This window comes from Xenopus laevis, chromosome 1L (genome assembly GCF_017654675.1).
Source record: "Xenopus laevis strain J_2021 chromosome 1L, Xenopus_laevis_v10.1, whole genome shotgun sequence".
NCBI lineage: Eukaryota > Metazoa > Chordata > Amphibia > Anura > Pipidae > Xenopus > Xenopus laevis.
Genome location: NC_054371.1, coordinates 8,613,258 through 8,634,268, shown reverse-complemented (window position 1 = coordinate 8,634,268; position 21,011 = coordinate 8,613,258). Strand labels below are relative to the sequence as shown.

At 40.3% G+C, this 21,011-nt stretch overlaps 1 protein-coding gene across 1 annotated transcript; it reads right to left on the bottom strand.

Annotated features, from left to right (window-relative positions):
- Positions 1 to 494: 494 nt before the first annotated feature.
- On the bottom strand, positions 495 to 17,721 carry LOC121400431 (vomeronasal type-2 receptor 26-like). Its single transcript, XM_041583534.1, has 3 exons — positions 16,850 to 17,721; positions 1,395 to 1,630; positions 495 to 673 (listed from the first exon to the last, which is right to left on the bottom strand). The coding sequence occupies exons 1-3, from the start codon at positions 17,719 to 17,721 to the stop codon at positions 495 to 497; spliced, it is 1,287 nt and encodes a 428-aa protein (XP_041439468.1).
- Between the last annotated feature and the right edge of the window lie 3,290 nt (positions 17,722 to 21,011).

The following is a 21,011-nucleotide window of genomic DNA, read 5'->3' as shown; positions in this document are numbered from 1 at the left end:
TGGCTGAAGAAAAGGTGGACGGCATCCGAACCGGAGGAGGAGCAGATGGTAACATCCAGGTCTGAGATGAAAGACCCGCTTTCTCTGCCTTTTCTTCCTCTCTACGCTCTCGGAGCCTCTGATCAAGCTGAATAGCGAGGAGGATGAGGTCTTCCAAACTGTCCGGAATGCCAGTACGGGCCAATTCGTTCTTCAACTCAGAAGAAAGTCCGAAGCGGTATTGGTTTTTTAGTGCGGCAGGGTTCCATTCTGTGTCATCTGCCCACTGCCGGAACTCCAACGTATAATCCTCAGCAGGACGGACCCCTTGCTTCAGGGCACGTAAGGCAGCCTCAGCAGTAGCGACTCTGTGGGGATCATCGAAAATGACCGCCATTGCGTCAAAAAAGGAATCCACCGAAACCAAGACTGGACTGTGGCAGTCCATGAGACGAAAGGCCCAGGTCTGTGGTTCTCCCGTGAGAAAAGAGATAATAACCCCAACCCGGGTTTGCTCAGTAGGATAGGTGTGGGGCTTTAAGGAGAACAGCAGCTTGCAGTTGCTCCTGAAATTCCGAAACAGCTCCGGCAAATTTCTCTGGGAAAGCCACCTTGGGTTCAGAGATCTCCGATGTGATAACTTGAACCTCTGTTGGTGCAGGAGGAGTGGCAGCAGAAGTGGAAGGGAGAGCCGCTGGCGGATGAGATCTGATATGCTCCTGTAGCTGAGCATATCCACTTTACAGCTCCCGGACCGCTTGCGTCAGAGAGGACAGCTGCTGGGTTAGGACAGCAAACGGAGAGGCCCCTTCAGCTGGATCCATTTTGGGCCTGGTTATACTGTCAGGCTTACCGGTGTGATCCAGGCGGAGAAGGAGCTGGAGCTGAAGATCTTGAACTCACAAGCGCCTCACACAACCACTACCCACCTGGGATGGAACAGGGAGCAGGGTTGTGGAGAGTAGCCAATGAGACTATCAAACGCGGTACAGAGGATAAGGCAAGGCCGTAGTCAGGAAGTCCGAAGTCAGGGCAGACAGCGAGGTTCGTAACGATAAGACAAGCAAAAGAGTCGAGGCAGGCAGCAGAAATCGTAGTCCAGGTTCAGGCAGGGTCACAACAGGCAATTCAAGTAGTAAGAGATGCTAGGGTTTCAGTAATAAACCTAATAACCAGGCAATGCATGTTAGTCTGGATCTGGTTTAAATGCATATCTTTTGGCGCCAAACTAGCGTCCTCACGCTGACGTCGCGGAACTGACACCAGCGCGTCCGTCACAGGCGTTTCCGCCTACGTCCCTGTGCCCGCGACCGTCGCCATCGCCACCGCGTCAGCGACCGTCGCCGGCGTCCGCGTCACGCGCCGGCACGCATTTCCGCGCCTGCGCCGAACAGAACGCATGCGTACGTTCTTACACATTTGGATCTCTTGGACATTGGCTACTGGAACATCAGAAATGAGGAAGTCTTGGGGAAAGGCTAGTGGTTGCTGACCATAGACAAAAACCATGACCTTCCAGTAGAAGAACGAGAAGCATTGGGCAAACTCTGCCCAAGGAAGGAGATCGGACCAATCATCCTGACGGAGAGACACATTTGATTTCAAAAATTGCTCAAGAGTCTGGTTAACTCCAGAGTCTGGCTCCATTAGACTGAGGAAGGTAGACTAAATAATATTGGAAAGTTATTCCAAGAGCTTTACATGAATTTCGAGGAAACTTGGAAATAAATTGAGAACATTGAACACAATTTAACAAAGACAAAAAATATGAAGAATAAGGAGTTGAGAGAGTTCCATAGATGATGATACATTGCGTAGAGGAATAAAATGTGCCATCTACTACTACCCATATGATGTTGTTCCCTTTGGAAGGTTTCAATTCAATAATAAAGTCCATGGCTAAATGGGTGCAAAGACAAGAGAGAACAGGTAGAGATTGAAGAAGATCACACAGCAAGGCGTGACTGGGTTTTGAAGTAGCACATACAGTACAGAATGTGATAAAGTCTTTGATGCCTTTCTGCATAGATGGCCACCATAACAGTTCCAGAGTCTTTTAAATTCCCAGATGCCTGGCTTGTTTAATGCAGTGTGAGATGTTTGGGCAAGTGCATTTCCTCTGGTCCACTGCGCTACTGGCATCATGTTGAATGCTCGCAAATGTGTGGCATGATGTTTCCATGGCAAATTTGGTGTGCATGTGCAATGTGCTTAAATAGACACGGCAGCTTTTAATTCCTTACAAAGTGATACTGTAAATGCCTACCAGTGTGACTTTAAAGTGTATCTTTATACATGTATCCTAGACTCTCTGCCTGTTACTTCTCATGTTGAATATTCCTGCTGCCTGTCCTGACTCTGGCTCATCCTTTAAATACAATTTAGCCTGACGTACTTGTACATTGTCTGGAAGTGTTGTTGCCATAGCACTTCTAACACTCCTCAATGTGGCTAATCCTGGCTCACCTTCAGGTACTGATCCATTGTGGGAGGTGCAGGAGAAGCATTTTCTCATTTGGTTTCAGTAAACTGTGAGTACCTCACAGCATTCCAATCAGCCATTTTCTGGGAATTAAGTAATCTTTTTTAACCCCTGCCATTAGACTGCCACTTATTCTTCATTGTTTCAGGCAGTCTCTACAGCCAATGTTCAGAATACAATAGCATACTTGCTAGCACTGCAATTCCCTTGGCGAATCTACATGAGGACGAGGAGCAGATACATGAAAAGGGGAGCATGAAAGACAGACAAAAAAGTTCTGATTGAAGACCTTGGTATCATTAAGTAGGGGAGAACATTTTCTTTCAGAAAGGGGTTGCCTATTCCAGTTCCTTTTCCTCCAATATAGAGATGACATACATATCCCCATTTATCACACTCAGAAGCATAGTGTGAGCTTTGCAGATCAAATTGTATGAAGCACTTTTTCACAAAGCCAAGGCCTGAGGATCCCCATTTTAGCATGGAGGTGGCAGAATATGGGTTTCTTTGCCTTTTGCTGTGGAAGGTGAAAAAACATCAGTAGAACAGGGAAACAGACACAGTCAAATATATGGTATCTGAAGGGTTAAAGAAGCTCAAGGGCAAAAGCCAGGGCAGGTAGAGTTCTCTCAGAATCAAAGCAGGAGAATCAGGAACCAAGAATCATGAACCTAGAATCATGTCATAAAAAAAAAATGAGGTGCACCCAGGAACTCACAGAGTAAGACCTAAATTCAGGCATTGAACCTGGGTATTCAGCGTCTATTTATGTCTCAACAAAGTGCAACGTGATGATGTCAAATGGCAGGGCATCATAACATGGTGGGTTGGTGGGTTGTTCTGGGCATAGGTCCCGCTGTGATTGGATATGAAGTGGAGAGCTCCTAGTCTGAGTGTATCTGACACAGGTAATTAGACTAGAGGAACAAGCCACAAGATGTCAGATACCATAAGGATTAACACAAGTCCCAGAACATCTACAGTGTCAGGACATAGCTCCATATCCATTTCTCCAAATTAATGATCTATAGATCTTCTGAGCTTTGCTATTGCCCATAGGTGGCAGCTGACATTGACAAGCAGGACGCATTTGGATATCACTTGTATATTGTATATATCAACAAAACTATATACATACTGTATACTTTGCATCCTATTGGTGCATCACTATTAAGTTGCATTAGACTCCTCTTGGACTCCATCTAAATAATGGACCTTGCACATGTTTTGGTATGTGAACACTATAATAAGATGAATCAGATGATATAATCATTTATTCTTGATTATAGCACTGTTTCACAACAAATCAGTTTTACAATACCTGAAGTTTTAATAAACCAATGGCATAAGATGGGCAAACACAGGGACACCAGACCATCATTGAATATTAGGTCACATTCATATTACAACTAAGGGATCCAAACACAAAATTCGGTTGTTATCTTACAACCAGTTTAATTGAAATCCATAGATCCAGTCTGTAGTCTCAACAATGTCCATTCAATGCAACTGGATTTTGGTTGGGCCAATCAGTCATGAGCTCATCTTGACCAAAATGACCAGTTGTGTTGCTGTGCATAAATTCATATCTATAATGAGTTTTTAATTCTGTAAATTACATTTTTATATGATTAAACTATTAGGGGCAGATTTATCAAGGGTCGAATAGGATACTATGACTTCAAATTTACAAGTAAAAATCATTCGACTATTCGACCATTTGATAATCGAAGTACTGTCTCTTTAATCTCTTTAAAAAAACTTAGACTTCAATACTTTGCCAACTTAAACCTGCCGAAGTGCTATGTTAGCCTATGGGGACCTGCCAGAGCATATTTCTATGTTTTTGGGTTTCGAAGGAAAATCGTACGATCTTACAATCATACTACAATCAGAATACGATTGTACGATGAATAAAATCCTCCTTCTTCAAATTTGAATGTGGGATTAATGGTTTACATCCCAAAGTATTTTCTTTTTCTGGTTCTTTATCTTCTGTACCCTCTGTCAATTCTTCTGTCAAACTATTTGCTAAGATTTGGTCTGGGGTGCACGACTCTCTTTCTGCAGCTACGGCCGCTCAAAAGAGAGCAGCCGATAGGTCTCGTAGAGAGGCACTCAAATATCAGGTAGGAGACTCAGTTTGATTACCGACAAAAAACATCAAAATTTAGGTTCCCTCACTCAAATTGGGTCACAGGTTTATTTGTCCATATCCCATTATTGAAATAATCAATCCTTCTTCTGTTCGTCTCAAACTACCTGATAATTTCAAAATCTCGAATACTTTTTGTGTATCTCTTTTAAAACCAGCCTCACAGGTCCGTCAATGGTCTTTTCCTCCCCCAGTGTTGGTAGAGGGTCAGCCTGAGTTTGTAGTCTAAGAACTCCTTGATTCTCACCTTGTGAGGGATAAGTTGCAATATCTAGTAAAATGGAAGGGCTATTGTCCTGAGGAGAATTCCTGGGTTCCTGTTTGTGACATTAGGGCTGATTGTCTAAGGAAACAATTCCAGCTTAAGTTTCCTGAGAAACCTGGGGGTCCGGTGGCCCCTCCTTGAGGGGGGGGTAATGTAACATACTGTGGTGGTCTAGTGGGAGTACAGCAGGGACGCCCGCCGCGAGCTGGGTCCTCTTCCGCGTTGTGAATCCTAAGGGCATGTGCAGCGCCTCTGTCTTTCTTGTAGGCACATTCGCACTGGCGTCCTTTAAAAGTACTTAAAGGCACAGTTTGGATTTTCACACTGCTTTTTATAGGAGTTTGTTCCTGGTGCTTCTGAGCGTTTTTGCTATCTGTATATCTTATTCTGAATTCTGTTGTGATCCCTGCCTGGCTTTTTGGCGATTCTGACATCTGAATCCTGACCCCTGCCTGATATCCAACTTCACTTAAGTCTTGAGGAGAGTACTCACATAAAAATGGTTGCTCTTTGTTTGTATTGAGACCAGAATGGTCACCTCCTCAGTCCAAGTGACAGGTAAACTTCCCTGGCTTCATTATAAAGAAAGTCACAATCAAGTGTCTTGCCAATCCAGTCATCCTAGCGCTTACTTTGTTGAGACAGCACAATCCATCTCCTCTTCGTAGACTTAATTATCTCCAGATTTCAGTCATCACTGTTCCAATCTCTACAGAAGAGATTGGAACAGTGATGACTGAAATCTGGAGATAATTAAGTCTACGAAGAGGAGATGGATTGAGCTGTCTCAACAAAGTAAGCGCTAGGATGACTGGATTGGCAAGACACTTGATTGTGACTTTCTTTATAATGAAGCCAGGGAAGTTTACCTGTCACTTGGACTGAGGAGGTGACCATTCTGGTCTCAATACAAACAAAGATCAACCATTTTTATGTGTGTACTCTCCTCAAGACTTAAGTGAAGTTGGATATCAGGCAGGGGTCAGGATTCAGATGTCAGAATCGCCAAAAAGCCAGGCAGGGATCACAACAGAATTCAGAATCAGATATACAGATAGCAAAAATGCTCAGAAGCACCAGGAACAAACTCCTATAAAAAGCAGTGTGAAAATCCAAACTGTGCCTTTAAGTACTTTTAAAGGACGCCAGTGCGAATGTGCCTACAAGAAAGACAGAGGCGCGCTGCACATGGCCTTAGGATTCACAAGGAGAAGAGGACCCAGCTCGCGGCAGGTGTCCCTGCTGTACTCCCACTAGACCACCACGGTATGTTACATTACCCCCCCTCAAGGAGGGGCCACCGGACCCCCAGGTTTCTCAGGAAACTTAAGCTGGAATTGTTTCCTGAGACAATCAGCCCTAATATCACAAACAGGAACCCAGGAATTCTCCTCAGGACCATAGCCCTTCCATTTTACTAAATATTGCAACTTACCCCTCACAAGGTGAGAATCAAGGAGTTCTTAGACTACAAACTCAGGCTGAACTTCTACCAACACTGGGGGAGGAAAAGACCATTGACGGACCTGTGAGGCTGGTTTTAAAAGAGATACACAAAAAGAATTCGAGATTTTGAAATTATCAGGTAGTTTGAGACGAACAGAAGAAGGATTGATTATTTCAATAATGGGATATGGACGAATAAACCTGTGACCCAATTTGAGTGAGGGAACCTTAATTTTGATGTATTTTGTGGATAACCAAACTGAGTCTCCTACCTGATATCAGCTGCTCTCTTTTGAGCGGCCGTAGCTGCAGAAAGAGAGTCGTGCACCCCAGACCAAATCTAAGCAAATAGTTTGACAGAAGAATTGACAGAGAATACAGAAGATAAAGAACCAGAAAAAGAAAACCATTGTAAACCATTAATTCGACATTCGAATTTGAAGAAGGAGGATTTTATTCATTGTACGATCGTATTCTGATTGTAGTATGATTGTAAGATTGTACGATTTTCCTTTGAACCCCAAAAACTTAGAAATATGCTCTGGCAGGTCCCCATAGGCTAACATAGCACTTCGGCAGGTTTTAGTTGGCAAAGTATTGAAGTCTAAGTTTTTTTAAAGAGACAGTACTTCGATTATCAAATGGTCGAATAGTCGAATGATTTTTACTTGTAAATTTGAAGTCGTAGTATCCTATTCGATGGTCGAAGTATCCAAAAAAATACTTTGAATTTCGATTTTTTTTTACTTTGAAAATTCCCTCAAATTCACTTCGACCCTTGATAAATCTGCCCCTAATATTTTAAACATATAAAAACATAATTTACAGAATTAAAAACTGCACAGCAACACAACTGGTCATTTTGGTCAACATGAGCTCATGACTGATTGGCCCAACCAAAATGGAATGGACATTGTTTAGACTACAGACTGGATCTATGGATTTCAATTAAACTGGTTGTATGATAACCACGGAATTTTGTGTTTGGATCCCTTAGTTGTAATATGAATGTGACCTAATATTCAATGATGGTCTGGTGTCCCTGTGTTTGGCCATCTTATGCCATTGGTTTATTAAAACTTCTGGTATTGTAAAACTGATTTGTTGTGAAACAGTGCTATAATCAAGAATAAATGATTATATCATCTGATTCATCTTATTATAGTGTTCACATACCAAAACATGTACAAGGTCCATTATTTAGATGGAGTCCAAGAGGAGTCTAATGCAACTTAATAGTGATGCACCAATAGGATGCAAAGTATACAGTATGTATATAGTTTTGTTGATATATACAATATACAAGTGATATCTTATAAATGTGTCCTGCTTGTCAATGTCAGCTGCCACCTTGCCAATGTTAGATGGGCAATAGCAAAGCTCAGAAGATCTATAGATCATTAATTTGGAGAAATGGATATGGAGCTATGTCCTGACACTGTAGATGTTTTGGGACTTGTGTTAATCCTTATGGTATCTGGCATCTTGTGGCTTGTTCCTCTAGTCTAATTACCTGTGTCAGATACACTCAGACTAGGAGCTCTCCACTTCATATCCAATCACAGCGGGACCTATGCCCAGAACAACCCACCAACCCACCATGTTATGATGCCCTGCCATTTGTCATCATCACGTTGCACTTTGTTGAGAAAATTCTACATACAGTAAATAGACGCTGAATACCCAGGTTCAATGCCTGAATTTAGGTCTTACTCTGAGTTCCTGGGTGCACCTCATTTTCTTTTATGACATGATTCTAGGTTCATGATTCTTGTTTCCTGATTCTCCTGCTTTGATTCTGAGAGAACTCTACCTGCCCTGGCTTTTGCCCTTGAGCTTCTTTAACCCTTCAGATCCCACATATTTGTCTGTGTCTGTGTTCCTGTTCTACTGATGTTTTTTCACCTCCCACAGCAAAAGGCAAAGAAACACATATTCTGCCACCTAAATGCTAAAAATGGGGATCCTCAGGCCTTGGCTTTGTGAAAAAGTGCTTCATATAATTTGATCTGCAAAGCTCACACTATGCTTCTGAGTGTGATAAATTGGGATATGTATGTTATCTCTATATTGGATGAAAAGGAACTGGAATAGGCAACCCCTTTATGAAAGAAAATGATACCAAGGTCTTCAATAAGAACTATTTTGTCTGTCTTTCATGCTCCCCTTTTCATGTACATGCTCCTCGTCCTCATGCAGATTCGCCAAGGGAATTGCAGTGCTAGCAAGCATGCTATTGCATTCTGAACATTGGCTGTAGAGACTGCCTGAAACAATGAAGAATATGTGACAGTCTAATGGCAGGGGTTGTCTGATAAGATAAAATATTACTTCATTTCCAGAACTCTTCCTGAACGGCTGATTGGAATGCTGTGAGGTACTTCAAATGAGAAAATGCTTCTCCTGCACCTCCCACAATGGATCAGTACCTGAAGGTGAGCCAGGATTAGCCACATTGAGGAGTGTTAGAAGTGCTATGGCAACAACACTTCCAGACAATGTACAAGTATGTCAGGCTAAATTGTATTTAAAGGATGAGCCAGAGTCAGGACAGGCAGCAGGAATATTCAACATGAGAAGTAACAGGCAGAGAGTCTAGGATACATGTATAAAGATACACTTTAAAGTCACACTGGTAGGCATTTATCACTTTGTAAGGAATTAAAAGCTGCTGTGTCTATTTAAGCACATTGCACATGCACACCATATTTGCCATGCAAACATCATGCCACACATTTGCGAGCATTCAACATGATGCCAGTAGAGCAGTGGACCAGAGGAAATGCACTTGCCCAAACATCTCACACTGCATTAAACAAGCCAGGCATCTGGGAGTTTAAAAGACTCTGGAACTGTTATGGTGGCCATCTATGCAGAAAGGCATCAAAGACTTTATCACATCCTGTACTGTATGTGCTATTTCAAAACCCAGTCACGCCTTGCTGTATGATCTTCTTCAATCTCTACCTGTTCCCTCTTGTCTTTGCACCCATTTAGCCATGGACTTTATTTTTGAATTGCCACCTTGAAAGGGAACACCATCATATGGGTAGTAGTAGATGGCACATTTTAGTAGATGGCACATTTTATTCCTCTACGCAATGTATCATCAGCTATGGAACTCTCTCAACTCTTTATTCTTCGTATTTTTTGTCTTTGTGATGTTTCTACAGAAATTGTGTTCAAGGTTCTCAATTTATTTCCAAGTTTCATCAATCTTCATGTAAAGCTCTTGGCATAACTTTCAAATATTATTTAGCCTACCTTCCTCAGTCTCATGGAGCCAGACTCTGGAGCAATTTTTGAAATAAAATGTGTCTCTCTGTCAGGATGATTGGTCCGATCTCCTTCCTTGGGCAGAGTTTGCCAAATGATTCTCATGCTTCTACTGGAAGGTCATGGTTTTTGTCTATGGTCAGCAAACCCAAGACATTTCTGATGTTCCAGCAGCCAATGGCCAAGAGATCCATATGTATGCAATCTTGACTTCCAATAAAGAAAAAATATTTGGCACAAAAGAGCAATGCTAATAAAAACATAGATCCATTCTTCTTTACTCTGAGATGAAATTTGATCATCTACCAAAATCATACACCTCAAGAGTTCTTCTCCTCTATCCTGTGACTGTCATCAACTTCTACCTGAGATAGGTATTCCCAATCTGTTTCATTGCTCTTTACGGTATCTCATTTGTTGAGATACTGAAGACTGTTCCTGGGTTAAGCACTGATGTTCATGTTCTCTGTCAGGATGATTGGTCCGATCTCCTTCCTTGGGCAGAGTTTGCCAAATGATTCTCATGCTTCTACTGGAAGGTCATGGTTTTTGTCTATGGTCAGCAACCCCAAGACGTTTCTGATGTTCCAGCAGCCAATGACCAAGAGATCCATATGTATGCAATCTTGACTTCCAATAAAGAAAAAAATATTTGGCACAAAAGAGCAATGCTAATAGAAACATAGATCCATTCTTCTTTACTCTGAGATGAAATTTGATCATCTACCAAAATCATGCACCTCAAGAGTTCTTCTTCTCTATCCTGTGACTGTCTTCAACTTCTACCTGAGATACGTATTCCCAATCTGTTTCATTGCTCTTTACAGTATCTCATTTGTTGAGATACTGAAGACTGTTCCTGGGTTAAGCACCGATGTTCATGTTCCACACTTAATAAGGGAATTTTACAGAACATTTCCACAGAAACCTGGTCATGGTGGTGTGGTACCCCTGGGAGAGGTGGCACTGGCTTCCTATCCAAGATGGCAGCACCCATGGCCACAACATCATGCCTTTACATCATGAAATATATTTTCATACCCTGATCAAAACATCATTAACATTTTTTATTATATATTATATGATTATGACCATATTTCAAAACAATTTCATAGGTTAGTGTTAATCACATGAATATCTGATGATTGCATTTTTTTCTCTTAGTCTAAAGTTAATTTTTTTATTACTCTACTTCAAGGGGATCCCCAATTACGGGCCTCTCTCTCAATTCTTTTTTTAAGACCATGGCTATTAACTATGACAACCCAGATTGTTCTGCTTATTCAGCAATCCATAGCCTCAGGCAAGGTAAATGATGGGTCGAGGCGTATTGTAGTTTTCTTTTTTGTAGAGAAGAAAAACGGTGGCCTATGGGCCTGTATTGACTATAGGGGTCTGAATAAGATCACAGTTAAAAATTGTTACCCCTTCCCTTGATTTCCAAACTCTTTAGACAGAGTTAAGGGTGCCACAATCTTTTTTAAGCTTATTTAAGGGGCACTTATAATTTAATTCAGATCAAGGATGCATTTAACATGCATTTGTGATGGGCATTATGAGTACTTTGTAATGCTCGATTGGGTGCCCCGGTCATCTTAAAAAGGATTTGTAAATTATATCTTCTGTGATTTTTATGGGTCACTATGTTGTAGTGTACCGGGATGATATCCTGATCTATTTCTCTAATTTAACAGACCATCATGCCCATGTTTAGGAGGTATTACATAGGTTAATGCAACATAGGGTGAAATATATATTTTCATAGTTTACTCCATTTATTTTTTTGGGTATATCTCTCAAAAGGGTCTGGAGATGGAGCCTACCAAAGTTCAGGTCATTTTGGATTGGGTGCAACCTCTTTCTTTATAGGCTATTCAGAGATCCCTTGGGTTTACCACTTATTACAATTTATTAAAAACTTTCCAATCACTGCCCTCATCAGAAAAGGGGCAAGTCCTAGTCTATTTAAAGATAGCATTCACTTCTGCTCCAGTGCGCCTTGCGCTTTCTGAAAGAAGTTTTTCAGGCCAGATGGGCATTATTTTTTACCTGCTTTAAAGGGAATCTGTCGTCATTTTAAAAAAAACACACATGCATAAACTCTGTCAGGCAAATAAAATGTTAATCCACAAATCCATGCATGAATTATTTTAGTTTGTATTTTGTCATGGGGGCTTCCATTTGTGCTCATTACACATTTATCCTGTGCTGCTCTAACAGCAGGCACAGCATTACCTGTGTGCTTGGAGGCAGCCACTCTGTAATGAAAAGCCAGGTCCCTGCACTACGACATGAGAATCCAGCTGTACCCTCCCCCTCCCCTCTCTGCCCATGCCTGTGATGTTTGGAGGAGAGAGGTCACATGGTTTGCATGGAAGCAATTACTTTCACTTTCCTACTTCCTGCTCTACAGCTGCAGTAGCAGCCCCTCCTCCCACAGACACTATCAAAGCTCCTCCCCTTCTGTAAGTTTGTTCTCTGCTTTCCTTTGGAGGGGAACTTTCTCTCCTTGCTGCCTTCCTAGTTAGTTTTACTGGTTACTAGATGAGCTAAAGGAGCTGTGAGTTCCCTCTGCTCCACCTCACACACACTGCGCTCCTTTCCTGCCTGCAATACTTCTTTTTTCATTAACTACTTACTGCCTCCTTTCTCCTGAGCTATTTTAACCCTTTCTAGACTTCCTCCTAAGTTTTCCTGGTTTTCAAGTATGTCCTTATTTTATCCTTTTTGTCTATTCCCTGTCATCAGTCCTGGGAGTGTACTCCTGTGTTTCTGCCATTCATTTTTGTGTAAACAAATATAATGAACTATCTATATAAAATATTTTTTCCAGTGCCCAAAATGAATTGTGTGTATATATATAAATATATAATACACAAAAGCCATGAATATCTTGTAAATTATATCCTTATAAACGGTGAGTAGTGATGTCATCAGTTATAAACGGTGAGTAGTGATGCAATTTCTGTCACATGACTCACTAAAATTTGTGTATTATAATTAATAAAGTACCCCCAGTTGTAAAATATGAGGATATTAGAAGTTACCTCGGAGTTCCATGACCTGTATAAAAACACTCGGCCTTCGGCCTCGTACTTTTATATGGTCATGAAACTCCTCGGTAACTTATAATATCCTTATATTTTACAAGAGGGGGTACTTTATTCACTATATATTTAGTGTTTTAAACGTAAGTGGAGGCAGTGATCACAGGACTATCTTCAGTCCTTCTGAAGTGGTGTCAGTGGGAGCTTATCTTGATTCCTGCCTATTGTTCAATTGCTCAGCAGACAAGGCTGTATTTACATTACAGCAGCTTGTAGGAGGGAGGGGTAATGACATCACTCCAACTTGCAGCGCAGCAGTAAAGTGTGACTGAAGTTTATCAGAGCACAAGTCACGTGACCTGAGGGCAGCTGGGAAATGTCAAAATGTCTAGCCCCATAGCAAATTTTAAAATTAGATATAAAAAAATCCAATATTGTTTTGAAAAACGGATTTCAATGCAGGATTCTGCTGTAGTAGCACTATTAACTGATACATTTTGTAAAAAACATGTTTTTCCACGACAGTATCCCTTTAACTTTAACATCACCTACAGGCCTGGGAAAAAAATGCTAAGGCAGATAACCTTTCCAAAAGTTTTGTCTCCAATCCTCAAAAAAAAATGAACCTAATGTGTTCAAGAAATTGATTGTAGTCTGGATCTGTATTCCTCTGAAACCCAGGTTAATTTACCTCCTAATATATCTCTGGGCAAACTCTTTGTTCCTGAAAATCTGGACACGATCTGCTGGCCAACATTAAAACAAGATGTTTTTTGCAATTATATTGAGTCTTGTCCAGATTGTAAATGTTCAAAGACTTCCAGGTCTTTACTTCAGGATCTGCTACAGTTGCTTCCTATTCCTGAAAGGCCATGGATTTCATTGTGGAATTACCTCCCTCTAAAGGGAATACTGTTATTTTGGTGGTACTGGATCGATATTGTAAAATGTCTCGTTTTATTCCCCTTTCCACCATTCTCTCTGCTAAGTTTCTTGCTGAACTTTTCCTATCTGATATATTTAAGCTCCATTGAATATTGTCTCTAATAGGGGGGTTCAATTTGTTTCAAGGTTCAGGCAAGCCTTTTATTCACTTATGGACACTGATTTGTCTTTTTCCTCTGCATATCATCTGCAAACTAATGGCCAGATGGAAAGGACAAATCAGTCTTTGGAGCAATAACTCAGATGATACGTCTTCAGTAATCAATCACAATAGGCATGTTTTCTTCTGTGGGCCGAATTTGCATAATGCTACCAGTTTTGTACTGGTCTTGGCTATCTTTGGTTGACCAGTTTCTAAAATTTGGAAGAGGGGTAAAACGTCATTATCTTCTGCAGTACCTGCCCAAAAGAGAGCCTCTGATGGACATTGTAAAGTGTCTCCGGAGTATCAGAATGGTGATAGGGGTTAGTTATTTACTAAAAACATTATCTGTAGCTGTCATTTATCCCAGTACTGACCAATAGGAACTTCCATTTGAACTAAAAATTTCTTTTGATGGTCATCCTGAATATTAAGAAAAGAGGTAAATTACAATCTCTGGTACACTGGAAAGGTTGTGGTCCTGAGGAGAGATCTTGGGTCTCTGCCTCTAATGTATGGGCCGATCAGCTTATATGTCAATTTCATGCCAAATTTTGTGACAAGCCTAAGGGTTCAGAGGCCCCCTCTAGAGGGGGGGGGGGTAATGTAATACTACCTGGGGGGAAGCGGGCACCCGTGTGGATGCTCACCATCTGCTATTCCTGGTTCATATGTCAGTCACACGTGTTCTTTAACACTGACTTGGTACATGACCTTATCATGCATGGAGTGAAATTAGGCAATTGTTTCTTGTCTAATGTAGGTCTATTTCTATTTAGTTCCTTGGTGTGATTCAAATCCAATTATCTGTTTTTGCCCTTACCTGTCCCTGACTTCTGCTGCCTGTACTGAGCTTTGCCTGTCACTGACCATTCTCTCGATTCTGACTATGTACTGTGTTACTGATTGGGTTTTACCCCTGTGTCATGTACCATCTCCCTGGCTCCTGATTCCATACTGCACTGAAATCAAGTGATCTTTCTTTCTTTCTTTCTTTCTTTCTTTCTTTCTTTCTTTCTTTCTTTCTTTCTTTCTTTCTTTCTTTCTTTCATTTTTTGCATTAAAATACAATATTTCATTGTCCAGATGTAATGGAATTCACTCCTTTATGTCTGACTATTAAATATAGTTGGTGTATGTTTGTTTATTTGAGAGTGAGACTTTCTGAATAAACCTTAAGTATCTCTGGTCAACTCATAAAAAGTGGCCCTGGGAGCAATTTATTGCCCAGCATGCCATGCAGGTCAGTCTGTATTTATGGCAATTTCTACAAATGTGCCACAAACACAGAGCTAATTTGTCAATCACATTCAATCATCTCTGCATCTTGGTCACATTTACAAACAAATTGAATTTGCTTTTACTGGTTTACAATTAAAGCAATGCTCATTTTTTTAGGTGAGCTTTCAGTTTATTTGTGTTTTAAAGTTCAGCACTGCTACTGAACTGTAACTGTAACACCCTGTTGAAAAGAATAAAATTCAGCTGCTTAAAGGAGCGATTCAGTGTTAATAGCAGTAATCAACAGTTAAAATGTTGATAAATCTGTCCCTAAGAATGGTACAGTATGCCTCAATTTAATGTATATAGAATGATAGTCACAAAGAATTTATGGTGGAGATGAAGATTTATTCCTTGATTAACTTGAATACCCTCTATTCTTTGGCACAGATCCTGCCAGGATCCAATGCATAGAGACAGGGCCTCCGTCAAGAGGGTACACGGGGTAGTACATTCAGGGGTCCTGTAGCAGGTGGGGCCTCAAAAGACATACAATTGTAATTCTTATGTCATAAAAGGACTGGGCTTACAGGGGAACATAGGGGATTTGGTTTGATCATGGCCAGGGCTCTGACATAATGGGATGTTGTAGATGAGGAGTCTGGTTATGGGTGCAAGACCTTATTTTGAAAAAAAAATTGGCATTCTACTTGTTGGCAGGATCTTTCATCCTGGAGCCAAGGTGAACAATGGGTTAATGTGTGGAGCTCCCTGGAGGAGGGCCCTGCTAACATAATAGTATGGGGCTCCATGTTTCCAGATGGCAACCCTGGGTATGAGACCCCTTCTCCCAGGAGCTATGGTAAGGTTGCCCAGGTAATCCCAGACTGCAACACAATGGGTGGGGAGGTAGCAGCTGCTGTCTGTTGTGTGGCAGTCCAGTATGTCTGCTATTTTCCTTTTTTTTTACAGAAAGTCCCTAGGAATGAACTTTGCAGGGAAAGAGGTGTTCATCAGCTGTGAGGGACCAGCACCGAAGGTACAAGCTAGGGCAGAGTCAATTCATGGAGGTCAGTGCTTTACCAGCAGTTCCCAGCCAGGCAAAGGCTGATCAATTGTGGTCTTCATGGCTAAATTGTGCTAACTGCTGGGATAATAGGGAAGGGGGTGCAACTGTTCAGGGATGGTGCCATTTGTGGGGGTTAGCCTTCAGTGTTAGGGCAGGTAGGTAAGGGAGGTCTACCAACACAGCTGCAGCAAGAGTTGCCACCACAACTGAAGGTGTTGGGAAAGAATACATGGAAAGTGGAGGTGGTGGTGGTATAGAAGCCAGTACTGCTAACTGACTCAGCTTATGGCTATGCTTATATTTCTTTCAAAGGCCCTTATCTTCTAGTATAATATTCCCCTTATCGAGAACAGCAAGCCAAACTTATGTCACTGAATAGCACCTCCCACACAGTATGCCCACCCTATACACACTAAATAACAGCTCATTCCTCAATTGCGAAGTTCTGGTGGTACAACACAATATGAGTGAAGAAGACAAAGAGTGGAAGTAATAGAAAGGGGTGAGACCCAGACACTTCTTGGGCTTTTAAACAAAAATTACTTGAGAAAGGTATGCTAAATATAGTGCTTCCTTCAGTTAAAAGCAATATATTATCTCTTTCAACAATGTGCAAAATGTACATTTACAGAATTAGAATATTGATTGAACAACAACAGGAGTTTCAAGAAAATAACCACTAGGTGCACTTTAATAAGTCAAGGAATATCAATTTTTTTCAGCATTATGATTGTTTATTACAATATTACACAAAGTGATAAATACATTATTTATTGGTTAAAATTAATTTGTTTGGAAAATTATTTTCCCAATAAATATTGCTTTGTGTTTATCTCTGGTTTGAATAAAATAATGTAACATTTGGGTAGAAATATACAGAAGAGAAGGCCACAGCTTGAAGAGATTATGGCAAATATTTCCACTGCCACCATGTATTTGCCTTTGGTGCTCAGATAGGCCGGGATCATTGTGATCCAAACACTGCAGAAGAGCAACATGCTGAAAGTGATGTACTTGGCCTCATTAAAACTGTCCGGTAATGTCCGAGCCAAGAAAGCTACAATGAAACTCACAGATGCCAACAATCCCATGTAGGAGAGGACAATATAGAAGGCAATGACAGAGCCCTCATTGCACTGAATGATGATTTTTCCAGGTTCAGACAGAATGTTCTCCACATAAGGGGGTGAAATGACCAACCAGATAACACTAATCAGACACTGAATTGATGAGCAAATAAAAACAAGCCAGTTTGCCACTTTTATATCCATCCATCTTCTCCAGGGACTCCCAGGCTTAGTGGCTTTGAATGCAATGTAAACTGTAAGGGTCTTGGCCAGAACACAAGACACAGCTATACAAAATGTGATTCCAAAGGAGATTTGTCGGAGCATGCAGGTTATAACAACAGGACGGCCAAGGAACAGAAACACAGAGAGGAAGCTCAACTTGATGGAGACAAGGAGAATAAAGCTCAGACTGTGATTATTGGCTTTCACTACTGGAGTGTCTTGAAATGAAATGAATGTTCCCAGTATAACTGCTGCTGTTATAAATAATATTACAGAAGAGATAATAAAGACTAGGGTTAAGAAATCACCAGCATAGGAAAGAAACTCAACCTGCTTCTCACAGCACATGGTTCTTTCTTGATTTGGCCATTCGTTATCTTGACATTTAAGGCATTTTTCCATATCTGCAGCAAAATGAGAAATATATTATGTACATATCTCCTATTTTCATACTGTACAATAAAGTTAATATGCCTTTCTATTTCATTCTTTAGGGGCCATTGTGAGTGAGAAGATGTTTTATTTTATATTGTTATTGAAAATCTTGGTAATAGATTATAAGAATTTTATTAAAAAATGCAGATTTAAGAAATGCCATAAGTGATTATATGTAATGTTGTTTTTCAAGTAAAAGGAAATACCGTGTTGCTTCACATTCCTGAGAATTCCAAGATGACCTCAGAGTGTGTTTAATTCCTTCTGTGCCTATATTTACATCTATATAAATGTTTTTACCCCAAAAAAGAATGAATATGAAATAATTAAAGGACTTTTTTATTGTTATGCTCTTTTGCCTGCATGTATTTGGGACAACCAATTGCACACCATGTTATTCCAAGTTGAGAACTTGCAGAATGATACAGAAAGTCTTATGCAGTGTTGTCTTGTTCCTGTTTCTCCCACTTTTATACCCTGGTGCATTTTAACCCCTTGTAAACCCTGTTCATAGTGTGTGGTGTCTCCCTGTTTAGTACCAGTCTCTAATACGCCACAGTATAGATTCTATAAACAAACTTAAAACAATAACATATCTACCATGTATTTTATGAAGCCTAAAAATAACTCTTTTATAAGCGGGCCAGGCCCTGCATGTTTATTGCAAAGTAGTAATGTTTTGGGGGCACGCCCCTTCATCAGACATGCCCCCTAAAATGTTACTACTTTGCAATAAACACGCAGAGCCTGGCCCACTTGCATGGAGTCCTGAGTGCCAGTGTTTTTCCTTTTAGTCTACATTCATTGGAGGGTGCCGACCCTTCTTACTGAGCACCGGACCTATATATTTTGAGAGGCCGGGGTGTGCTGGTGGTTTTCCTTTTGGATTAATCTATATGTCCCCTGGTTGTCCAGTGTCTTTAAATTCTAAATCTCCAGATTTGGTAAAAGTATTCTGCAATGTGAAAATATCATGCACATCATTTTCTTTTGCTGAGTTTAGAAATATTAGCAAAGAGGCGCTAATGCTAGTTTCAAGCTTATTTATGCATAATTAAGAAAAAGAGGTCAAGGGAAGACTTCTAAGATGGTTTAATAATAACTGGATAAATAAAAACATGTTATGTTACATAAAAAAAATCTCTTTCCTAAGTATCTTCTAGGCATTATTTTTGATATTACTAGAGACTGACTCAATGATGACTAAACTTAGCAATAGGCCCTACACATTGAACTAGTGAGAAGATTTACCACGGATTTAAAATATAAATAATAACCACATCAAACATAAGAAAGGATGGCATATTTATGATCAGAACTGTAACTCCGACTGAACACAACATGTACAGTAGCTCCTATTGAACTTTATTTGGCCAAATGCATTAAAGTCAATGGGCATTCTTTCTTCTGGTGACTTTTTTTGCTTAGAAAAAATTTCCATGGCATATTTTTGCCGCAGTTTCACCAAAAAATGTGAAGGTAGCAAAATTTGGAATTTCAGCACAGATCCAGGGCTGGCAAAAAAATGATCTTATTACTACCAATTACCAACATTTTATAAAAACTCAATATCAGGACCTCTAGAGAACCTTTATATCTGTCCCAATACTCTTGTTCTTGATGCGTTTCAAAATTCATCATTAAGTAACACTCCTCTAGCACAATCCTGTTATGCAATCAATTATTCATAAATTAAAGATATTTATTGTTATATTTTGTTTTGAAATTTGAAGTGAGGCTGGCCATTTTCTTACTTTCCCAAGTGCCCTCAGCCATGTACTTTGGTAATTGTCAGTCAGACTTTACTGCTCCACCACAAGGTATAGTGATGTCACCTCCCAAGGGGCGATACTGGCCTCTGTGTCACCCTGAGGTGACTTCCCAGTGCTCTCTGGGTCAACATTGACTCAGAAATAGACTGCAATACGGAAAATGTTCCTGTGCTCCAGGCAGTGGAGAAATTGAACCACAGTCCCATGACTCCTCCAGATAAAACTGAATACAAGAAACAATAGCTTTCTCAAAGCAGTCGCATTGGGATAAGTTGGTTTTTTCTAAAGGCACCATGACCTGATATGGCTGTGCATACACGCACACATAGGTTAAAGAATAACATTTAAAATGGTAGAAGGAATAATTTGCAATGTACACAATGTACTATAGTGATAAAACGAAACCCTAATAATCATGACAGAATCCCTTTAATATCCAAGTTCGGAAGAAGCTTCACCAAGAGATCAGTCTGTCATTAGAAACCTATGAAAGCAAAGTGGTTGAGTATCTGCATGGGGATATACAAGAAATGTAGCTAAACATCAACCCGTCTTAACTATGTAACTATTCAGTACCTGTTATATTTGAGATCTCCCCATGTGAGCATGGAACACAGTCATAGCAGCAGGTGACCCCTGATTTCCCTGGGATTTTTCTGTAGCCTCGAGGGCAGTTTGGGGAGCACTGGGATTTTAGAGTCTGTAATAAGAAACTGAACATTAACTTTTAGTAGTGCCCTATACCTATAGCAATAATCAGATGTACATATATGAGATCTGTTATCCAGAAACCTGTTATCCAGAAAGCTCTGAATTATGGAAAAAGAATCCAATTTTTTAAAAATGATTTCCTTATTTCCTATAATAATAAAACAGTAGCTTGTACTTGATCCCAACTAAGATATAATTAATCCTTATTGGAAGCAAAACAATCTTATTGGGTTTATTGAATGTTTATATGATTATCTAGTAGACTTAAGGTATGAAGATCCAAATTACAGAAAGATCCATTATCCAAAAAACCCCAGGTCCTGAGTATGCTAGATAACACGTCCCATACTTTTACTTACTTTCTATAGTAACTTTATCATTCCTAATTGTTAATTAGATGTATATAACTTAGTACATGTGTTAGAAATCTGCCTCATTGGGGCTAGACAATATGTTAAAAAAGGGAAACCAAAGTGCTGTAAACAATTTTGTTGTTGAATCTTTCTTCCAGTAAAATTAAAGCATTAATGCATAGCAACACGAGATTTTTTTTACAAATAGTTTTTTCGATCCCCAAGTATAATAAAAATATGATATTGTGGGGGGAGGAGCCATGGCAGAGGTGTTTTAGACCAGCTCCGAGTTACATGAGGAGATATTCGGCTTCTATCTCAACATTACCGAATCTAACTGCTAATTGCGGGCGCTGGACAAAGTGAAGAGCCAGTGCAGCTGATTTTATGGCTCCTAAGGTAAAGAAACCGACGGCCAACG